Raw genomic sequence first — 20,319 nt, 5'->3', positions numbered from 1 at the left:
GCAGTCCTCTGTGCAATTCAATGGGTTGCCCTCTGAAGATCCTCACACCCATTTGTCCAACTTCCTGGAGTTGTGTGGAACCTTCAAATATAATGGGGTGAGTGATGACGCAATCAAGCTTAGGCTCTTCCCATTTTCTCTAAGGGACAGAGCTAAGAGTTGGCTGAATTCTCTGCAGCCAAACTCCATTGTCACTTGGCAAGATCTGGCTCAGAAATTTTTATCCAAATTTTTCCCTCCGTCAAAGGCTGCTAAACTGAGGGGAGAGATAAATAACTTTTGCCAGAATGACGGGGAGTCACTGTATGAAGCTTGGGAACGGTTTAAGGAACTCCTGAGAAGATGTCCTCATCATGGCATTGAACAGTGGATGCTAGTACAGAATTTCTACAATGGTTTATGTCCAACAACCAGAACTATTATAGATGCTGCAGCAGGTGGTACTTTTATGAGCAAGAGTGCAGCTGGTGCTTATGAGCTGCTGGAGGACATGGCTACAAACAACCATCAGTGGTCAGAGGAAAGATCATCAGGAGTTAGAAAGGTAGCTGGAGTGCATGAGCTAGATGCGATTACTGCTTTAACAGCGCAAGTAGCCTCTTTGACCAAGCAGTTGCAACAGAGTAGTATGTCTGCTAATGCGGTTCAGATGGCAGTGAGGTGTGAAATGTGTGGTGGTGCTCATTCTTTCGATCAGTGCCCTATCTGTAATAATAACACCCCAATGGATCACGCCCAAGTTCAAGCGGTGGGAAATTTTCAGAGGCCACTCAATAACCCATTCTCCAACAACTACAATCCAGGGCAGCAGGTACTTCTGTTCAATTCAAGACTTCGACTGTTTCCTGGCAAATTGAAGTCAAGATGGTCAAGGCCCTTCACTGTAGTTCAAGCTTTTCCATATGGCTCTGTAGAAGTTCGGGGAAATTCAGGTGCTTTATTTAAAGTCAATGGCCAGAGATTGAAACCTTACTTGGGTGGTACTTTCGATCAAGCAAAGTCTGTCCTTCTTCTGAAGCCTCTTTGAAGAGGGATCCAGCGTCCGGCTAAATGACGTTAAAGACAGCGCTTTGAGAAGGCAGTTCTCAATTGTGAATTTTATTTTATTTTATTTTATTTGGTTTTGAACAATGATGGGATTTTGTATTTAGTTTTTATTTTTATTTTTATTTTTTTTATGTATTTTTGAACCGTGAAAATCGTGAAAAAAATAAATAAATAAATAAATAAATAATAAAAAAATAAAAAAAATAAAAAAAAAAGAGTGGTGATTTCAGGAGCTATAGCGCTACAGCGCTGCACTTGCAGCGCTATAGCGCTCTTCTCAGAAAGGAACAGGAGATTCGAGGTTCAACAAGCGCTACAGCGCTGTTAAACCAGCGCTGTAGCGCTGGTTCCAGAGGCCCACTCCCAAATCGCGTATGAGCGCTATAGCGCTACTCCTATAGCGCTATAGCGCTCGGCCCAGTGAACCACTTAATAATCAGAAAGGTGCGATTTTTTTTCCCTCATTTCTTCTTCTTTCTTTTTCTTCATCTTTATTTCTTTCTTCCTATCCTCTCCATCCCTCCATAGCCTTGCCATTACAGCCTTTTTCCCAGAAATTTCCCCACACACCTTTCACTTTTCCTTCATTCTTCATCTTATTTTCTTTTTTTTCTTCCCTTCCATTCCAATCTCTTTCAATTTTGCCCCAAATCTATTTTGAAACCCTAGAATTTCATTGATCCAAATTCTTGCAAAAAGAGGAAATTCTGAAGGGGGTATTCACATTCAAGTGTAAGGGAATTTATTGCCAAGGTTTGGTAAGTGTTTTTCTTTCCTACTCTCTTACGATTTGTGTTGCTGTGATATTTGGGATTGGCTGGCCTTGTTTGATTGAAGAGGGTAAATCCTTTCTGTGGTTTGGGTTTGGGGATTCTAGTTGATTTGCTTGAAAGGTTGAATATTGCTACTGTTTGTAAAGAGGAAAAAGGTCCATAAAGAGGGGAGGTGCTGTAAAAATTTTGTCTTGTGGTTTGGTGATCATAGAGATAATGGCACCCAAGCAAAGAGCGGGTAGAAACAAGGGGAAGGGGCAAGCTTCTGCGTCTCAATCCAGGGAAGAAAGTTCTGAGCATGAGTATGATGAGACTCGATTTATCAATTTCCAGGCTCAGGAGCGGTATGAGAAATTTGTCAGGAAACCTTTGATCTCCGAGAGAGAAGTAGAATTTCAGTCTGAACCGTTTGCTCATCCGATCTTTGAACGGGTTCGGGTGAACCTCATGAATAGGAAATGGGACGATTTTGTAACAAGGCTGGCTCAGGCTAATGTGTCGTTGGTGTATGAGTTTTATGCCAACCTACGAGATAAACACAATGACACAGTCTTTGTTCGAGGGAAACGTGTGCCCTTCACTGCTGAAGCGATTAATAGGGTGTTCAAGGTCCCGCATATCAAACAAGAGGAGGAGGAATATGCCCAATTCTTGGGCGGTTCTATAGATTTTGCGGCCGTGGCTGATAAACTGTGTTTTGAAGGCGCCCCTTGGAATTTATCTGGCAGCCTCCCTAAAAGTATAGCATCATGCCAGCTTAACAGGGAGGCGAGATTTTGGGCGTTCCTTGTTTGTGCTCGATTCATGCCTGTTAGTCATGTATCTGATATGACTAAGGATCGAGCCTTATTAATGTACGCATTGATGCAGGGGATGAGTGTTAATCCGGGTATTTGGATTAAGGCCAACATCAATTTCATTGAAAAAGGGCACACTACTGGTGGTTTGGCCCATGGATCAGTCATCACAATGTTATGCTGTAAGGCTGGTGTCCCAGAGTTTGTTACTGATATCTATCATTCGCTGCAGCAACCATTATCCATTAATCTGATGAATGACTATCCCGAGCCTTCTTTATATGTGCCACAAGCAAGAAAAAAGGGAAAGCGCCGTATGGAAGCTGCTGTGGAGGAGGACGATGAACCAGCTTTAGTGGGTAGCGATAGCAATTCAAGCTTGCAGCAAGTTAATGAGAAGTTGGATTATCTAATCCAACAGAATCAATATGTGGTTCAGCAGCAGCATATGGTGAATCAATATTTAGGCCAGCGTTATGATTATGAAGTGAGTCATGTGGCTCAACTAAACAATTTGGTGAACCGCTGGTCGCTAGATGATTCAGATCGCACGTATTTTTCTCCACCTCCACCTTATCCACCGTACTCTCCGTTTTACCCTCCGCCTCCACCACCGTCTTTTGCTGGTTTTCCTGCACCTGAACCTCCGCAATCTCAGCCTTTCGAAGGCCCTTCGTTCCATCCACCACCACCGCCATACTGATGTGGCTGGTCAGGTAAGTTCTCTTCCTCTGTTTTTATTTTTTATCACATTTGGGACAATGTGCATCTTTAGTTTGGGGGGGGCTTATGCTGTTTTTATTTTTCTGTTTTTATTTGTTTTTGAGTTGTAGTGTTATCGTTAAACCATCATTCGTGTCTGTTGCTGCTTTGTTTTTGTTCATGAAAAGGAAATTGAATTCAACTGTGTGCTTGGTTCAATTGGTTTAGCGTTTAATTTAAAGGTTTTTTGGGAAATTTTTAATATGTTTTGAAAATGCAACATTTTGGAGTTTATTATATATGTTGGACTAGGGTTGGTGGTATGACAATTTGAATTTGATAGAACTTGCATTGTTTGGCCTTTGAGGCGAAATCCTTGATGACATGTGTTTAGAAAAGTGATTTAGGCAATTTTATTGGATCGATTGTGCCTTTCAAGCCAACCTTGATTATTATCCTTAGTCACCCTTTTTGAACCTTAAACTTTGTTTTTTGTTCTTGATCATACTTTTTGAGCCTGAATTTCTTAACTTCTTTATTTTTGTTTTCCTTTCCTTTTGTTATCATAAGCATATAATCTGTGGGAAAGAAGAAGAAAAAAAAATAGTAAGAAGTTGGTATGATGGGAATACAGTATGATTGTACAAAAACGAAAAAAGAGAGAGAGAGAAGTCTTTGAAAAAAAAAATAATAATAATAATAATAATAATATCACTTTGTCACACTCCTTGATCATATTTATATATAGAAAATAATAAGTTTGGGGGAGTGTGATTTGAAAAAAAAAAAAAAAAAAAGTGATAAGTCTAGAAAAAGAAAAGAAGAAAATAATGAAAAGTGTTGTCATCTCTCTCTCTAATTGTATAAAAGGGTGATTTTTGGTGTGGTAAAAAAAAAAAAATTTGGTTGGTTTTAAGGTTTTATGCTTATGGTAACGACTGAGCTTAAATGACAATTTTATCTACCCCTGCCTAAGCCAAGCTATAACCTGTGAAAGTCCTCTTGATTTCAAAACACATGTTATTGACATTAGTGAAGAAGGTCAAGTGATGCAAAGCGTATTGAAAATTTGGTTTGTGGAATTGTCTGAAAGGAGTTGAGCATATATGATAGAGTCCAATTGTTGCAGTAATTTTCATGATATATTTGTGATTTCCCTAATTGAACTTTACAAATCGGACTTTAAGGCAATTGAGCTGAAATTCTGGTTATTGTTATTGCAATTGAGAGTTCATGAGTTTTGGCAAAGTAGTATAGATAGTAATGATGGTTTAATGTGTTCGTTTTGTGTTTGTTTCGTTTTGTTAGTTTAAGTTAGGATTTACTCGAGGGCGAGTAAAGATTTAGTTTGGGGGAGTTTGATAAACGAGTTTTAGGCTCGTTTATGGTTCTAGTTTTTAGGTTATTTTTCTTTAGTTAGGATTGTTTTATTTCGGATTTATGCTCGTTTGTTCTTGTTTCAGGGTAATTGATGTTAAGTGTTGCAAATATTGAAAATGAGCGAAAATGGAATGAAATCGAGACGGATTAGTGACTTTTGGGTGTTTCTGTAAGTAGCGCTACAGCGCTACCTTGGGAGCGCCGTAGCGCTAGGAAGAATTCTTGAAGAGCTTCAGCACTGACTTAAGCGCTACAGCGCTACAACATCAGCGCTACAACATCAGGGCTACAGCGCTGGGAAGCTGTTTTCAGGAAGATAGTTCCTGACTTTAGCGCTATAGCGCTACCAAAAGAGCGCTACAGCGCTGGTGCCTAGTTTTTTCCCTGTTTTGTTTCTGAGTTTAGCGCTACAGCGCTACGATGTTAGCTATAGTGCTGGGGTCGCGATTTCTGGCATAATTGGTTATTTTTGATGGGCAATTCAGTCTTTTCGAGAGGGGAACTTTGGTAGGTTTTTTTGGATTCATATATGCGACTGAAAGAGGGCTAAGGAGACGACGACGGCTGGAGTAAGAACACCATATTGGAGGATTCGTCCCTGAGTTTTCATCATCTTTTTCTGTCAATTTTCATGTTTGTAATTGAATTATCTTATTGCTAGAATGAAGATCATAGGCTAAATTCTCTTTTAGGGCTTTTATGTGAATCTTTTGGAAACCCTTGTTATGGTTTAATGCAAAGTTGATATTCTTCTTCATCTCTTTCAATTCCTTGCAGTCTATGTTAATTGTGCGATTATTGATTGATCACCTCTAATTGCTATTTTATGAATCAAATTAAAATCTGAAAAGTGAAATTTGATATGCTTTGATTGTTTGGATGCAAATTTAATTTAGAACGAAAGTATCTAGGTTATTTGCTTATTTTCTGAGTTGCGTGGCTAATGCCCTCTACATGATTCAACTTACCATAGAAATATAGGAAGTTGTCATTTAGATTGAATTTCATAAGTCTTGACCAGATTATGAATTGTTTTTGCAACTTATTTTTTAATAGAGAGAAGGAGATATAGATGCTTGCATTAGGAAATAACAGGGTGGAAAAATAGAGGATCATAATTGTCCTAATTGTGTTTTCTTTGTTAATTTGTTTAATTCTTCACTGCGCTTTGTTAGTATTTTTCTTAGTTTAAAATCTCTGATAATTGCTTAATCAAATAGAATTAAGGGATTAATTGATTGGTAATTGATAGATCAGTCCTTGAGGACGATATTCGGTTTTTACCATTTTTATTACGAATTGCGACTGTGTGCACTTGCATAGCTATAAATTTCGCAACAAGGACCCGTTTGTATTCGTGGGTGCGGTATCTGGACCCCGCGTACCCATGATATCTGCATTGAGAGCCAGATGGGCAGGTGGCTTACAGATTGGCGTTGCCACCATCACTGTCAGTAGTTCATAATGTGTTCCATGTCTCCATGTTGCGAAAGTATGTGTCTGATACAACACATGTGCTGAAGTATGAGGACTTAGAGCCAGACAGATTTGTCCTATGAGGAGCGAAGTGTTGTGGAGGAATAGTAAGGTCGAGGAGGCGACTTAGGAGCTCGAATCAGAAATGCAGGAATAGTATCCCGAATTATTCAGGTAAATTTCGAGGACGAAATTCTCATTAGGAGGGGATAGTTGTAACGACCCCAAATTCGCTAATAAGGCTTAAGGGCCTTGATTAGTGTACCGGGAGGGCATAAATGGGATTAGAATGAATAATTTGTTTTGAATGTGATATTATGTGATTAATAGTGCTTAAATGATATTATATGATAATTGATGATATTATGTGATAATATGAAATAAATATGTTATATATGTGAGAACCACATTATTATGTGGATAATTCTGTAGCCGGCGACTCGAGGCGATCCTAGGGCTAGATAGCGGGAAAAGTCACAACGGGGCATTATAATTAACTTTGGACAAGTCAGGGGTATTTTAGGTATCGGGTAGTGATTTAGACTATCGGGTGATGAAAATAAATAATTGGAGATATATTTGAGGTTAGGATGTTTAAGCCGGAATACTGGGGAATTTTACTATTTTGCCCTCAGGGACATTTCCTGTACCCCGAGCTTTGGGATTAGTTTAATCACCTAAGGATATACTTGGAAAGACTTAGAAAATACTATACACAGAAATTAAACCGACCTTTCTCTCCTTCTCTCTCTTAGCAAAGGAAAAACCCTGATTTTCAAGGGGGAATTAACTGAAACTTGGGGGAATTGAAGGGTTGAACTAGAAGATTAGCTCAAGGAACTAATCAAGGGTTGAATTAGAGCCAAGGTAAGCATTAATTTTCGTTTCTGAGGTTAGAAATTCAAGAAAAATGGTTGAGTTTGTAATAGTTGTGATTTTGATATTCAAGATGGAGTTGAGACTTAAAACTCTGAAGATAGGCCAGGGGATCCTTGGAGAAACGATTCTACAGCTGAGGTAAGGTTCAATTCAAAGTTTGATGGTTGAATTTTAGAGTTTCCATGGCTGGTTTTGAGTTTTTGGGTTTGAAATTTCAAAAATTGGGAAAGGGATTTTGGTGAGTGTTAGGCTGGATTCTTAGTTGAATTATGTTGTTTAAATCGTTCTAATGATGTTGTTATTAATTGGTTTTGAGTTGGGAGCTTTGGGGTGGCCTAAAGTGAGGTTTAAAGGTTGAAAATGGTGGGTTCGAAGGGTCGAGCCGCGGCATAGTTCTTGGTGAGCCGCGGCCCTTGAAAGCTGAGATGTGCTGCGGAAGGAGGGCGGGCCGCGACATGGTCCATGTAGGGCCGCGGCCCTTACCTGTTTTTGTGCCTTAGGAGGGCTCTGGTTGGGGCCATGCCGCGGCATGGATGGCCTATGCCGGGGCCCTTAAGGGATTTTGGGATTTTGAGATTTTAGGCTTGGGAATTTAACCTAGGGTACTCGGGATTGAATCTTTTACCATATTTGGTGAAGTTCAATGATCCGGGGACTAGAACTTGGTTTAGAAACTCATTTAAGATTGTTAATGGTATCCTTCATCATGGTTGTGACTAGGTGCTAAGCTAGGGCTCAGGGATCGGATCGCGCTCAAGGAGTATCGCCCGTAACTAGTTCATCTAGAAGCCAAAGGTAAGAAAACTACACCCAGTTGAATATTTAAACGGGACTAAGGGCTCCCTGATATATATGATTGAAAGAATGGTATTATGCCATGTAAATTGTAAACCAATGGCCTAAACGTGCCACGGTTAACTTGTCCAATTGGCACAGCTGGGACACTAGTATCCGAGGACAGCTTATTATGCACTGAGCTCGGTTTAAGCGGGCCGGAGTCAGTGGGTTAAACAGAGGGTGCGACCTAAGGTGTCGGCCCTAGTATTTGTGTTAATTGATTATTATATCTGGCTATGAATGTGATTAATGAGATTGTTGAATAATCTAAGTATAGATGAGGTTACTTGTACCTTGAAATATGCTTATATGCTATGGATTGAATATTTGAACATGCTTATTGGAATATTTGTTTGATAATATTGTTTATGCTGTGTATGTTGTTTTCTTGCTGGGCCTTGGCTCATGGGTGATGTGTGGTGCAGGTAAAGGCAAAGGCAAGATCGATCAGCCCTGATTGGAGTGCTCCGCAGGGTGAATGTACATGTCAGGCTGCTCAACCGCCACGGTTGAGGAAGTTACAGGGACGGGAGGACCAGAATCACCTGTTTTGCCTTAGTAGGGCCAATGTTGTCTTTGACTTTTGAATTTGTGTAAATCAGCTTGTAAACACTAAGTAGTTTTGGGGATCCCTGCTGTAAATGGTTTATGCTTTATAAAATGTATCTTTTGAGGCCAAAATATCTTTTAACCCTAGAACACCTCAATTAATGACACGTTTGATTAAAATGACTTGATTAGCGAGTCTTGCACCATTAGAGTCAGTCAATCCTCTGTCGATGACTTACTAACGAGTTGGGTGAAAATTACCATTTTACCCCTCATCAGTATTTTATTTTTAACTCTCACTAAGTTCCTTATAAATGATACTTCTATGAACTGAAACACAGAAATGAGATCTCAATCATTTAACCTTTTGAACAAAGTAATTAAGGAAACATTTTTTCACTTCTCATGCAGAAGTTATAGATTCCATATCTATGAATAATACTCCCACTCAATTACACTACTAAATCTCCATGATGTAAGTATAGGCTAAAGCGTAGGGTAAGTTGATAACGAACAAATCAAAAGATTTAAATAATATATTACCATATTATCACTCAGAATTAAGATCGACTTGACATATGATCAACGTTGTGACATTAATTATATTTGATAATAATGATACTTATTTATCTATTAATAATCAATATTGGTCTTAATCCGATGTAACCAAATACATCTGATCTTGTCTACTTGGTCAATGCCCCGAATGTGTAAGTAGATCGTATCGTAGATTACCAAATTAGTGAAAATCCAATGCACTGATTTAATCTTAGGACTCACTACTACAAAATACCCTTTACGGGACACTTTCTTAGGACTCGCACATAAATGCAAGTCCTTAAAAATATTTCTGGAGTTTTTAGGACACTCATTGGGAGTCCTGAAAAAACACAATTTAGGACTCGCAATGAGTGTCTTAAAAAAATATGCAAGTCCTAAAAAAATCTGGGCTAAAAAATGAGTGTTTTACTTAACAATTTTAAGGATTTGCTTTGGGAGTCCTTAATACTCTTTAAGGACTCACTTCGCGAGTCCTAAAAACATGATGACTTTTAAAGACTCATTTTGCGAGTCCTAAAAAAGTATTAAGGACTCTCAAAGCAAGTCCTTAAAATTGTTAAGTATAAGAGCATAAAAACACTCATTTGTTTCGAAAATATATAATGGGTCAAAATACACATTTTGGAAATCTATTTCAGTCACACACACAAGATTTTTTTAATTTAAATAAAAAATAAATTGTGTTAACTAAAAAGAATTTATATATTAGATATTAGTTTTTTTCAATTAAATAAATAGGAAAATTTTAAAATAAAAAAAAATCTGAAACATCATTTCTCTCTCCCTCTTTTCCTCTATCTTCCCCGAAGCCTCATTCTCTCTCTCACTGTGTTGCCTCTGCCAAGCCCGAACGGCCATCGTCCCATCGCCGGAGCCGTACACGCGCCAGCCCAATCGAACCGCCGGCCCTCGAAACGTCGACCCCCGCGAGCTCACCACCATACGCGCTGCCCAGGGCTGTCAACCAACGGTCCGAAGCCGTCCGCCTCTTGCACTTTCCGGTGAGATTCCAACTACCCCGAGCCTCTTGTTTGACGATCTGTGATTAGTTAGTTAGTCATACATGTGTTTCTAATGTTATTTTGGCATATGGGTTTGTAATGTTTTATCTTAAATGGTTCTCTTTCTCACTTTGTTTTCTCTCACAAAGAGAGGATCCTATGCTATTAGTCCCGATCAATTTACGGCAAGGCTACGACAGTGACGGGGAAGAGGTGTGGGTCTAGGCTTGTGGTCTTCCTCGTCTCAGATGCGGGCTCAATGGTGGGGATGGGGATCGACGTGATGAGAAGAATCATCTTCCTCAGATGAAAAATGACGTGATGAGAAGAATCATCTTTCTCTTTTCTTACATTTCAATTTATATTTGTTTGTATATGTGATGAGAAGAATGATTGATTATTGACGGTGTTGGCTTCATTACTCAGATGAAAAATACTACAAGTCTTCTGATTCCATCAAATGTAAAGACGGATCCAAGAAATTCACCAAAACCCAGCTCAATGACAACTTCTGCGACTGCCCCGATGGCACCGACAAGCCTGGTATCATCTTCCTCTCCTATATTTTACTGAATTTGATTATTTATCTATATTAGGTGAAAGATGCATCTGATTTCTTATGGGGATGGGTTTTTTTTTGTTATTATACTTGCTAACTTTACTACAGTTTGTATATCATTCATTTGGTTTTTCTTTTCCCTTTATTTTCATTGCATTGTTTGGTGAAATGTTATACTTTTCTATTGGGTGTCTATGTGATTTACTGATTTTGATAAATGCTATGCATATTTGTTTGGTGGGTTGTAGGAACATCTGCTTGTCCAAATGGAAGATTCTATTGTCAAAATGCAGGGCATGCTCCTAAAGTGTTATTCTACTAGAGTGAATGATGGTATATGCGGTAAGTAGCTTTAAATTTAGTGCTTTAATAACTTGTATAGATGCAAGAACCAGTTTTTCCTTCCATGTTCTATTTCCCTAGTTTAATTTTCTTATATTTTGAGTTCTTTATTTGGAGAGGATTGTGATTTTAGAAGAAACTATGTCATTGATCAGGGATAAAAAAAAATCTTATTGAATTAGTAATGGGTATTCAATCGTAATGTGCCTTTTTTTTTCTCTGATTATCATGTTTTATTAAATGTGGCGTGCGTGTAGGATGTAATATAGAATTATTAGATCTTTTTTTTTTTTTTGGTAAATAAGATCTGTGTATTACTAACTTTCAATTTACAACTCAACAGCCAAGGTAAGAAAAACCTGACTGAAAACTATTACAATTTCTCAAACCAAGTTCTTTCTATCAACTGAACATTGTTAGGCATTATACTTCTAATTCTGTACTTTACATTAAATTGAATCCTTTGAACAATTATATTTTTTGTATAAACTTTTTGATTCCATAGTGCCTCATTTCTACACCACCAAATCTGGTATATCATAGCTGCCAACGCCACCATAAGGACTTGTTTCCTAAACTGAGATAACCTGGCTTTAGCAATCCATCTCAGCAACTTATGCGTAGTAGAAGTTGCTGTCTTCCATTCCAGCCAGCTTTTGATTTTCCTCAAGCAAGAAGAGCTCAAATGACAGTCAAAGAAAACATGTTCTCTTGTTTCTCTGTTACTACCACAGATAAGACAAAGATAATCAGTGGTTGTGTTGAATCTAAACAGCCTATCTTTCATTTGTAGCCTGTCTAGAACCGCAAGCCATAAGATAAATCGATGCTTAGGTATGATGGTTCTATTCCAAACTTCCCTATACCAAGATACTTTTTGATGATTCAGAACAAGAGCTTTGTAACCTTCACCTGTCCTATAAATTCCATTAGGACAGAAATGAGTCAAGTTAAGCTCTTTGAACTTCTCTTTGACTTTAACAATTTGCTTTCAATACCAACTAAATTCCATTATTAGATCTTTTTACTAAATTGTTGTTTTGAGCTGGATACTGGTCTTGTCTAATCTGCTTTAACTAGTCCCTAATCTCAGACTGTTGTGATGGGAGTGATGAGTATGATGATAAAGGGAAATGCCCTAATACATGTTTGGAGGCTGGGAAAGTGGCAAGGAACAAATTGATGAAAAAAATTGTGACTTCAAGAGGGTGTTGCAATAAGAAAGCATGAAATTGAACTAGCAAAAACAGCTATAGCTAAGGATGAGGCCGAGCTATCACAGCTACAAAATGAAGAGAAAACACTTAAAGGACTTGTCTAGCAGCTTAGAAGTATAATCTCCTCATTCCCTTATGATACTTGTTGTAGTATCATAAGGAAGAATAAATTGTCAGTTTCTTTTTCTTGTGTGATGGTTTTGATTGCTGGAGTCTTTTTTAGTAGTTCTTGCTATTGTGGATTTTATTCCTGCACTGCAGCAATAACATTTAGAATATTTTTTTTGCTTGAAATTGGTCTGTTATTATAAGCACTATGAATTGCTTTTGTAAATATTCTCACTGCCTTTACTTCTCATGTTTGCCACTGTTAATAGGATGTTGTGGGCGTCCATGACAGTTTAGCTGCTGAAGCTGAACATGGTGATGCTTCCAGAAAGGAAAGGTCCTCAGTTCAAGGTGTAGAACAGGTAATTAATACCAAACATGTTTCATGTCATTAGAAATTAATTGCAGTTTTATTTTCATATATTTTAAAGATTTTTATTAGAGCTTATCTGAGTTTGAATTATAAAAAAATAGTTTCCTAGTTGAGTTAAGACTTCTTATTTATGGCTATATGTAAAATATTTTTGTACTTAGTGGAGTTTGAATATCTTAGATATTCATCCGTTGTGAAGTAGGTTCTGGGAATTTTGTGTGCTGCAGTGATAACGGAAGGTTGAAAACTTGCATGTCTTAGTGAAGTAGGTTCTGAGAATTTTGTGTGCTGCGGTGATATATGGATGAAAACATGTGTGTTGTTTGATTTGTTTGACATGGTGTTGATTGTGACATATGGCTAGGCTAGTAAATTAGGGGATATGTTGTCCGATTTTCTATAGATTTTTTTGTACTTAGTTTTGTGTGGAAATATGAAAAGGATGGCTGCCACAATGATAAATTTGTGATCCGGATATTTAACATTTGACCACCTAATTAATAATTAAGTTGAATTTAAATTTTTCTACTAATCACAAAATTTGCTTAATCCGAGCCTCAAAAGAGCCGATTTAGAGTAACATGTCAGAACCAATCTAAAAAATATAACTTTAATTTATAAAAAAAAAAAATCAAAGTTAACGAGGATGCAATATTGTTATGAATTAATTAATACACTATTATTAAATTTACCAACCACGTATTCAGTTTCTGTTATATTTTCAAATTTAATACCAATCACAGATTCAGTTTTTTAAAACTCAAAAACAGTTTACTGACATTGAACCAATCACATTTTCAGAAATATGTTTTTAGTCACTAAATTCAGATTTTCATTTTAGAATCCCACTTTTCAAAAATACAGTTTTTGAATCGCAAACCAATCAGACCCTATGTGATCACAAATTTGTGCTTTCAAGATTATAAGTGCAGGATAGGTCTTTCTAGAATTTGAATCAAATCCTCATCTTTTCTCTCCCAAAAGAGTAAAACAGGTTGCTGAATAAACCCCGTCCGTGAGATTTTAGAATCATACATATAATATAACATTCTGAAAATTAATCTTAGAAAGATCCTTCAACGGTGTTTGTTCTGCCACCTATTGTGAACCTTTAACTAAGCTTACGTTGGTGATTGTGGCCTATTTTCTTACCTTTTTAACCTAATTTCTAGGGTTTATATGATTTGAAATAGATTTAGGATATATGATATTTGGTTTTTAGGAATATATATTTATATAGCATGAAGAAATTTATTATCTAGAATCAACGCTTGGGGTTACTTCACAGGCAGCTGAAGTGAGTATTTTTTTTTTAAATATTTGATGGTTTTAGTTGTGTAGAAAGGGTTTCATTAAAGGCTTGAGGTGTCTCTAACTCTTGATGATATTTTTCAATCTCTTTCAATTGTGCTTGTATTTGGTGTTTCTGGGTTTAGATTCTGAAAAAAAAAATTCTTCATGTTTTCCTTTTTATCTTATTTTTCTATTTGTAATAAGAATATAGTTGTTAATGCCTTTCGGTTCTCTTATACGTACTTATCTCTTATACAACCATTTTGTGGCTATCTGAAATTGGGCAAAATCAATATACTCTGCTTGATGCAACCTCTACTCTTCCTCTCGCGTACCAATTGCCTTTCTGTTATTTTTTTCACTCTTATATTTCTTGAATCAACTTTCAAATTGGTATGGTTTTGGTTTTCTTTTTAATTAATCTTCCTCTCTTTGCATGTAAATGTGTTTTTGGTGGATTGAGTTTGTTTCTTCTTATTAGTAATTATAGGTTCCGTTTCGTGAAATAGGTGTAATTGTGGGGAGGATTTTGATTAAGTTATATGTTAAAATTGATCGTATTTACAATGCGAAAAATTGTTTCATAAAATGTCCCTAGCTAAAAGATAAAGAGATAAAAAAAACCAACATCAGTTATTGCAAATAAACAAAGAATTTGATGTACAATATAATAGTTTTAATATCTTTTTCCATCATAAGTTCCAATTACTATACATCCAAGAAAGGATTCAAATTAGTGATGTTTCTTTCTTAATTAATCAAGTAATTAAGTAGTACTAATGTCTTATCACTTAAGCTCCTTCCCACTTGAACCATAACATCATAATAAATAATAAGTTTGCATTAAAGTTTTAACGAAATTAGAGATTAAGAGGTGGATTAAGATTAAAAGGGTCTCTTAAAAGATGCTTAATTAGATGTTTAATTTCGTCAAAACTATTTGATTTGAATGCAATTTGCGTAGCTTAATTATGCAATTTCACTTTGATTTGATTGTTAAAAGCCAAATGATGATGATGTGTGTGTCTACTTATTTATAAGTTTGAATTATAATATATTTATAATTAAATAACTTTTTTATAATGTACAGGTCTATATTGAGATGCATTTCTTTGGTGTAATGCTAGGCAACATTGACAGTTGAAGTTTTTAGAATAAAATATATATTTCACTAACATTGTATACATTTTTTGTTTAATATGTGGTGATGATATAATTTGATTGTAGTATAAACTGTCATGTAATATGATTTTGTAAGCCGAGTAGACTAAATACTGAAATGATCTTTTTGAGTAATTAATAAAAAATTATTTTGTTGTATTTTCTTTTGAAATTTTAGAAATCTAACATATATAATACATTTTGGACACTCAAAGGAATATATTTTGATAAATCAAAATGAAAATTGTAGCTGCATTTTTTTTTTTTAAAAATTACTTTTAAGGACATGCAAAGCTAGTCCTAAAAAATTACTTAAAGCACTCAATCAGATTTTTTAGGACTCACTAAAAACATTCTTTTAGGACTCGCATTAACTTAATTAAAGGCACTCAACCAGATTTTTTAGGACTCGCGTTGCGAGTCCTAAAAACTTAATTAAAGGCACTTAACCAGATTTTTTAGGACTCGCAACGCGAGTTCTAAAAAACCTTAGTTTTAAGGCTCTCAAATAGAGGACTCGCAATGCTAGTCCTAAAAATCTTTTTTTGTAGTAGTGACTCATTCTTTTGAACATATAATTACAACTATAATCCACTTTGACCTAGTCACTATAATTGTAATTTTCTATATATGTTCGGAATTTTATGAATGATTGTATTAATTGAATAAACATGTAATAAAATAGGCGAACAATGCGATTGAATAAACAAAATGAAATCTACTTCTTTTATTGATGATAAAAATGTGTTACATGAGAAATATGGTTTCATTAAGGGCATAAATCCCAAAACTATTTAGTTCATTATCTACTAGGTTGTTAATCCTCTCGTATATAACTCGTTTATACTAATATCATAGTTACATTAGCTAACTTACAAATTTTCTAATATTTATATATATTATTCAACAAAAACATAATCCATCCTTATATAAATATATATATATATATATTATTCAATAATAACATAATCCATAAATTATAGAAAGTTTTCACTTTTTTTAATTTCATATAAACTTTACAAATACATACTTTTAGACAACAATGCCCAACAACCTCAAACCAAGTCACGACCTTCAACTTATCATTGATATATAATATTCAACATAGAAGTAATGAAAATTTGCATTAAACTCTTTTTTATAATTAAATATCATGAATAGAGTCACATAGAACCGAGTTCATGATAGGACATGGTTTGCACATAGCTTCTAATGGAATAGCTTTCGGCATTGTGACACCTCTGCCTTCACTCATGTTGATTTTTTCTTCACTGATCATTTCCCACTCAAAGCACTGTATCAAACACCCCAAAGTCAAGCCAATTACACGTTGGGCCAAGCCCGATCCAGGACAAGCCCTTCTTCCCAATCCAAAAGGCATTAGCTTGTTGACAAGACCAGCACCTTCGTCCCCACCCGCGAGGTCGAACCTCTCGGGCTTAAAACTCTCAGCATTGTCACCCCATATTTTAGGATCTCTGTGTATAGCCCATGCATTAACTAATAAGATTGTGCCACGTGGAATGTCAAATCCTTTAATAGTGCAATCTTCTGATGAGTAGTGAGGAACAAGCAGTGGAGCTGCTGGGTAGAGTCGTAAGGTTTCGGAAATAATGCTTTGAAGGTATGGAAGTTTGGAAAGATCTTGTTCATCAACTAAATGGTGTTGTCCAACTTGATCATCAATCTCTGATTTGGCTTTTTTGAGAATGTGTGGATGGTTAAGTAGATTGGACATTGCCCATTCTAATGTCACTGATGATGTGTCAGTCCCAGCTAAAAACAATACCTGCAAAATTAGAGAGCTAGAGTTATTATATCATCTATATCGGATATTCTCATGTATATATATAAGGGTTTATACTTTTTTAGATTTAATGTTTTTTTTCATTATTTGTTTGGACTCTGTATTTTGACAAATTATTTTTTAGACCCTGTATTTTGTAAAATGGTTCAAATAGGTCCCTAAATTATGATTTTGATGAACAAAAAATTAAATATAACAATACAGCTCTTAGGCAAAATTAATTTATTTTTGTTCTTAGTTGTTAGTTTAATGAATTATTTGTGATTTTAGTTAAAAAAAACTTTGATCAAAATTGAGTTTAAGAGTCTATTTGAACTATTTTATAAAACATAGGGTCCAAAAAGTAATTTGTGAAAACACAGAATCTAAACAGGTAATTAGATAAAACACAGGATCTAAAATGTATAAACCCTATATAGAATCTATGTCTAATAACTGTCAATTTCTCATTCGTATATATAAATATATGCACTCGTGCAGTTAGTAGGTATTTCGGTGTGTATATTATAGTCATTCAAGTTGTAAATTTTCTAGAAATTCTGAATAATTTATGGTGCCGAAAACAATATTCAAATAGTTGAATTTTATTTGCGCAAGAAATTTTGAATTGTTGTACAAGTAAAATTTAACTATTCAAAATTTATTTTTGATACTATAAATTATTCAAAATTTCTTAAAAATTTACAGAATATCTTAGATGACAATAATGTACACCATCGTAAAAAAAAATTAAAAATTATTTAAGTGGCAAAATAGTTAAATGGTTGTACCAAAGTGGTGTCATGTATATATATCCCCTATATATCTGTATGTATATGTGTGTATACTTTTTCGTAGGTTTTATATTATATGGGGCATGAGAATATATCTTGACCGACTTTGAGTTTGAAATCATATATGATTAAAAAACACTTACTTTTAAACACATCCATTTAAAAAAAAATCAAAAACACATCGCAAATATTAATAATAAGCGGTCGAATCAAAGAATATACTTGATAAATTATATATATAAGTAAATGCATTAATTTTTATTACAAAACTACATACTTATTATATTATTATAGAAATATCAAAATTAAGATATATATTGTTAACTTAATTTAAAATATATATATTAAGTTTAATTCTTATAAAAAAAATAATTCACACTATTTTTCTCTATATTTTCATTTTGCCCCCACTAGTTTTTTTTCTTCTTCTTGATTTAGCCATGATCATTAGATTTTCCATAAATAAGGTCAAAAAAAACTCTCATGTAGTACTTGAATTAAATATTTACAAGAAACAAAAGATAATATACATACACATGATCATCCTTCTATAGTGATTGAAAAAAAAAATCATGTAATAATTAATTCTAAATTCTTACTTATTCATTCACTTTTTATTTAAAAAAAATTCAATATTTCGCTCTTTCAACTTATAATTTTAAAAACAAAAATCACCCTTTAAAATTTATACAAATCAAAATATAGATAAAATAATATTTTATTTTTATTAGTTATTTTCTAAATATACATATAATTAGATTTCATATAAAATATAATGAAAATAAATTTCTTAATAATAAATCATAAGAAATAATATTATTATAATTTATGTCTACCACTAATAATTAGCTCTTATACAACTAATATTAATTTATGAGTGTTGTTATTTGGTACATTAAGGTGCCCAATAACATATGAGGTGGCACTAAATGATTGGTTAGTGATACTTCATAATATTTATTAAATTCATATAAGTGTAACATGATATTAAATTGTACCGATAATATTATGAAAACTCCTTGAGGTATAGCAATTCTCTTAATATATATAATTAATATATAGGGTCTTTTGACAAAATTATCTATTTTTTAAAGGCTTTGCCTCTAGACTAATTTTAATAATTATTTGTAAAATAACCTCCTATAATTATATGGAAATTTTAGATAAGTTATCAAAAATTTTAAATGGGTTGAAAATTTTAGTTGATAAAAAAAAATTTAGACAACTAATTAAATTTTATTGTAGTTATTTTTCAAAATATTATCAAAATTAGTCAAGATAGAAAAATCATTTCACCCATTTTTCTTAATTTATATATATATATATATAATTAAGTAATAACGTACCAGCATAAAGCCTTTGATAATTTGGTCAGTGTAATAATCAGGGTGCGACTCCTGCAAAGAAAGCATATGATGGATCATACTATCGTCTTGTTGACTAGGAATAGTAGCAGTACTACTACTCCTCCTCTTGCTCCGATGCTCATCGATCAGACCTTGCAAGAACCCATCTGTACTCACCGCAAGCCTCTTCACTCTCTTCTCATAACCATTCTTACCACCAAACCAGTTCAGAACCGGCAAGAAATCCCCGGGATTCGTCGCACCGGCATGGGATATAGCCTCCTTCATGATCTTCCTAAACTGCCTCGCCTCTTCTTCGTCCGATAAATCTTCCCCGTAGTACCGTTTTCCGGCCAGCATTCTCATCATGATGTTATAAGTCATCTCCGAGAACAGCGACTTCATCTCCACCTTCGCAAACTCACCACTACTAGTCCCACCATTACTATTGTTTAGCTTGCGAAGCAGTCGTTTGATTTCGTCTCTTCTGATCCCCGAGAACGACTTGAGACGGGTCGAGGAGAAGACCTCGATGGCGCCGATGCGGCGGAGGTTGCGCCAGTGGTCGCCGTAAGGGGATTGGGTGACGGTGGTGTAGTTGTAGCCGAGGTGTTTCCCTACGAGGAGAGGCGGCCGGTTGGCCAGAACGATGTCGTTTTTGGTGAAGCATTCTTCCACGGCCGAGGGCGACGATACCACCACCACGCGGCGGGAGCCGAAGTGGAGCAGCAAAACGTCGCCGTATTTACGAGACAGGTGGTGGAGTGTTCGGTGGAAGGGGTGTTTGATGAGATGGAGGTGGCCGATGATTGGGAGTGAGTTCGGTGGAGTCGGTGGTAGGGTTTTGTAGTGTCGTTTTTTAATTTGGATAATGAAGGGATAATAGAGCTTGAACCCTAAGAGGATGAGGATGAGGATAAGGAACGAAAGGGACATGTAAAGTAGTAGTGGCTCTTCTTCCATGGTTTCAAAGTTTTAGAACAATTAATATTTGGATATGAATATAGCGATATCTATAGTAATATATAGCAGTGGAGATGAATAATTAGTTTAGGACTATTCATAAAAGATTTTTTAATATATGTCATAATTTTAAGATTCTCATTCGTATATAACAGGTTAAATATATATATATTTATATTAAATTCTATTTTTTTTATTTATTATTTATATGCCACATATTTATATATATATATATATATTTAGAAGGGCCTGCATCATCGTTTCTGCCGCATCCAATATATAACAGTATACCTTCTTGTTTTTTGCAATTATATCAACCGTTCTATATCTTTTTTATCATATTTAATATTATTTCTTCATTTTTACCATTGATTT

At 35.1% G+C, this 20,319-nt stretch overlaps 1 protein-coding gene, 1 long non-coding RNA gene and 1 other non-coding gene across 3 annotated transcripts; 1 reads left to right on the top strand and 2 right to left on the bottom strand.

Moving 5' to 3' along the window:
- Nucleotides 1-253: 253 nt before the first annotated feature.
- On the bottom strand, nucleotides 254-360 carry LOC133813519 (small nucleolar RNA R71). Its single transcript, XR_009884528.1, has one exon. It is a non-coding gene; the product is annotated as a small nucleolar RNA R71 (small nucleolar RNA).
- Nucleotides 361-9,698: 9,338 nt separating this feature from the next.
- On the top strand, nucleotides 9,699-15,076 carry LOC133812796 (uncharacterized). Its single transcript, XR_009884027.1, has 4 exons — nucleotides 9,699-10,002; nucleotides 10,810-10,903; nucleotides 12,498-12,590; nucleotides 14,985-15,076. It is a non-coding gene; the product is annotated as an uncharacterized LOC133812796 (long non-coding RNA).
- A 956-nt stretch (nucleotides 15,077-16,032) lies between these two features.
- On the bottom strand, nucleotides 16,033-19,966 carry LOC133812795 (cytochrome P450 81Q32-like). Its single transcript, XM_062246616.1, has 2 exons — nucleotides 18,982-19,966; nucleotides 16,033-16,844 (listed from the first exon to the last, which is right to left on the bottom strand). The coding sequence occupies exons 1-2, from the start codon at nucleotides 19,942-19,944 to the stop codon at nucleotides 16,200-16,202; spliced, it is 1,608 nt and encodes a 535-aa protein (XP_062102600.1). The 5' UTR covers nucleotides 19,945-19,966; the 3' UTR covers nucleotides 16,033-16,199.
- Nucleotides 19,967-20,319: the final 353 nt, after the last annotated feature.

The sequence above is a fragment of the Humulus lupulus genome, chromosome 1, assembly GCF_963169125.1.
Source record: "Humulus lupulus chromosome 1, drHumLupu1.1, whole genome shotgun sequence".
Classification (NCBI taxonomy): Eukaryota; Viridiplantae; Streptophyta; class Magnoliopsida; order Rosales; family Cannabaceae; genus Humulus; species Humulus lupulus.
The sequence above is the reverse complement of the archived record's forward strand: the minus strand, read 5'-3'. Positions and strand labels throughout refer to the sequence as shown.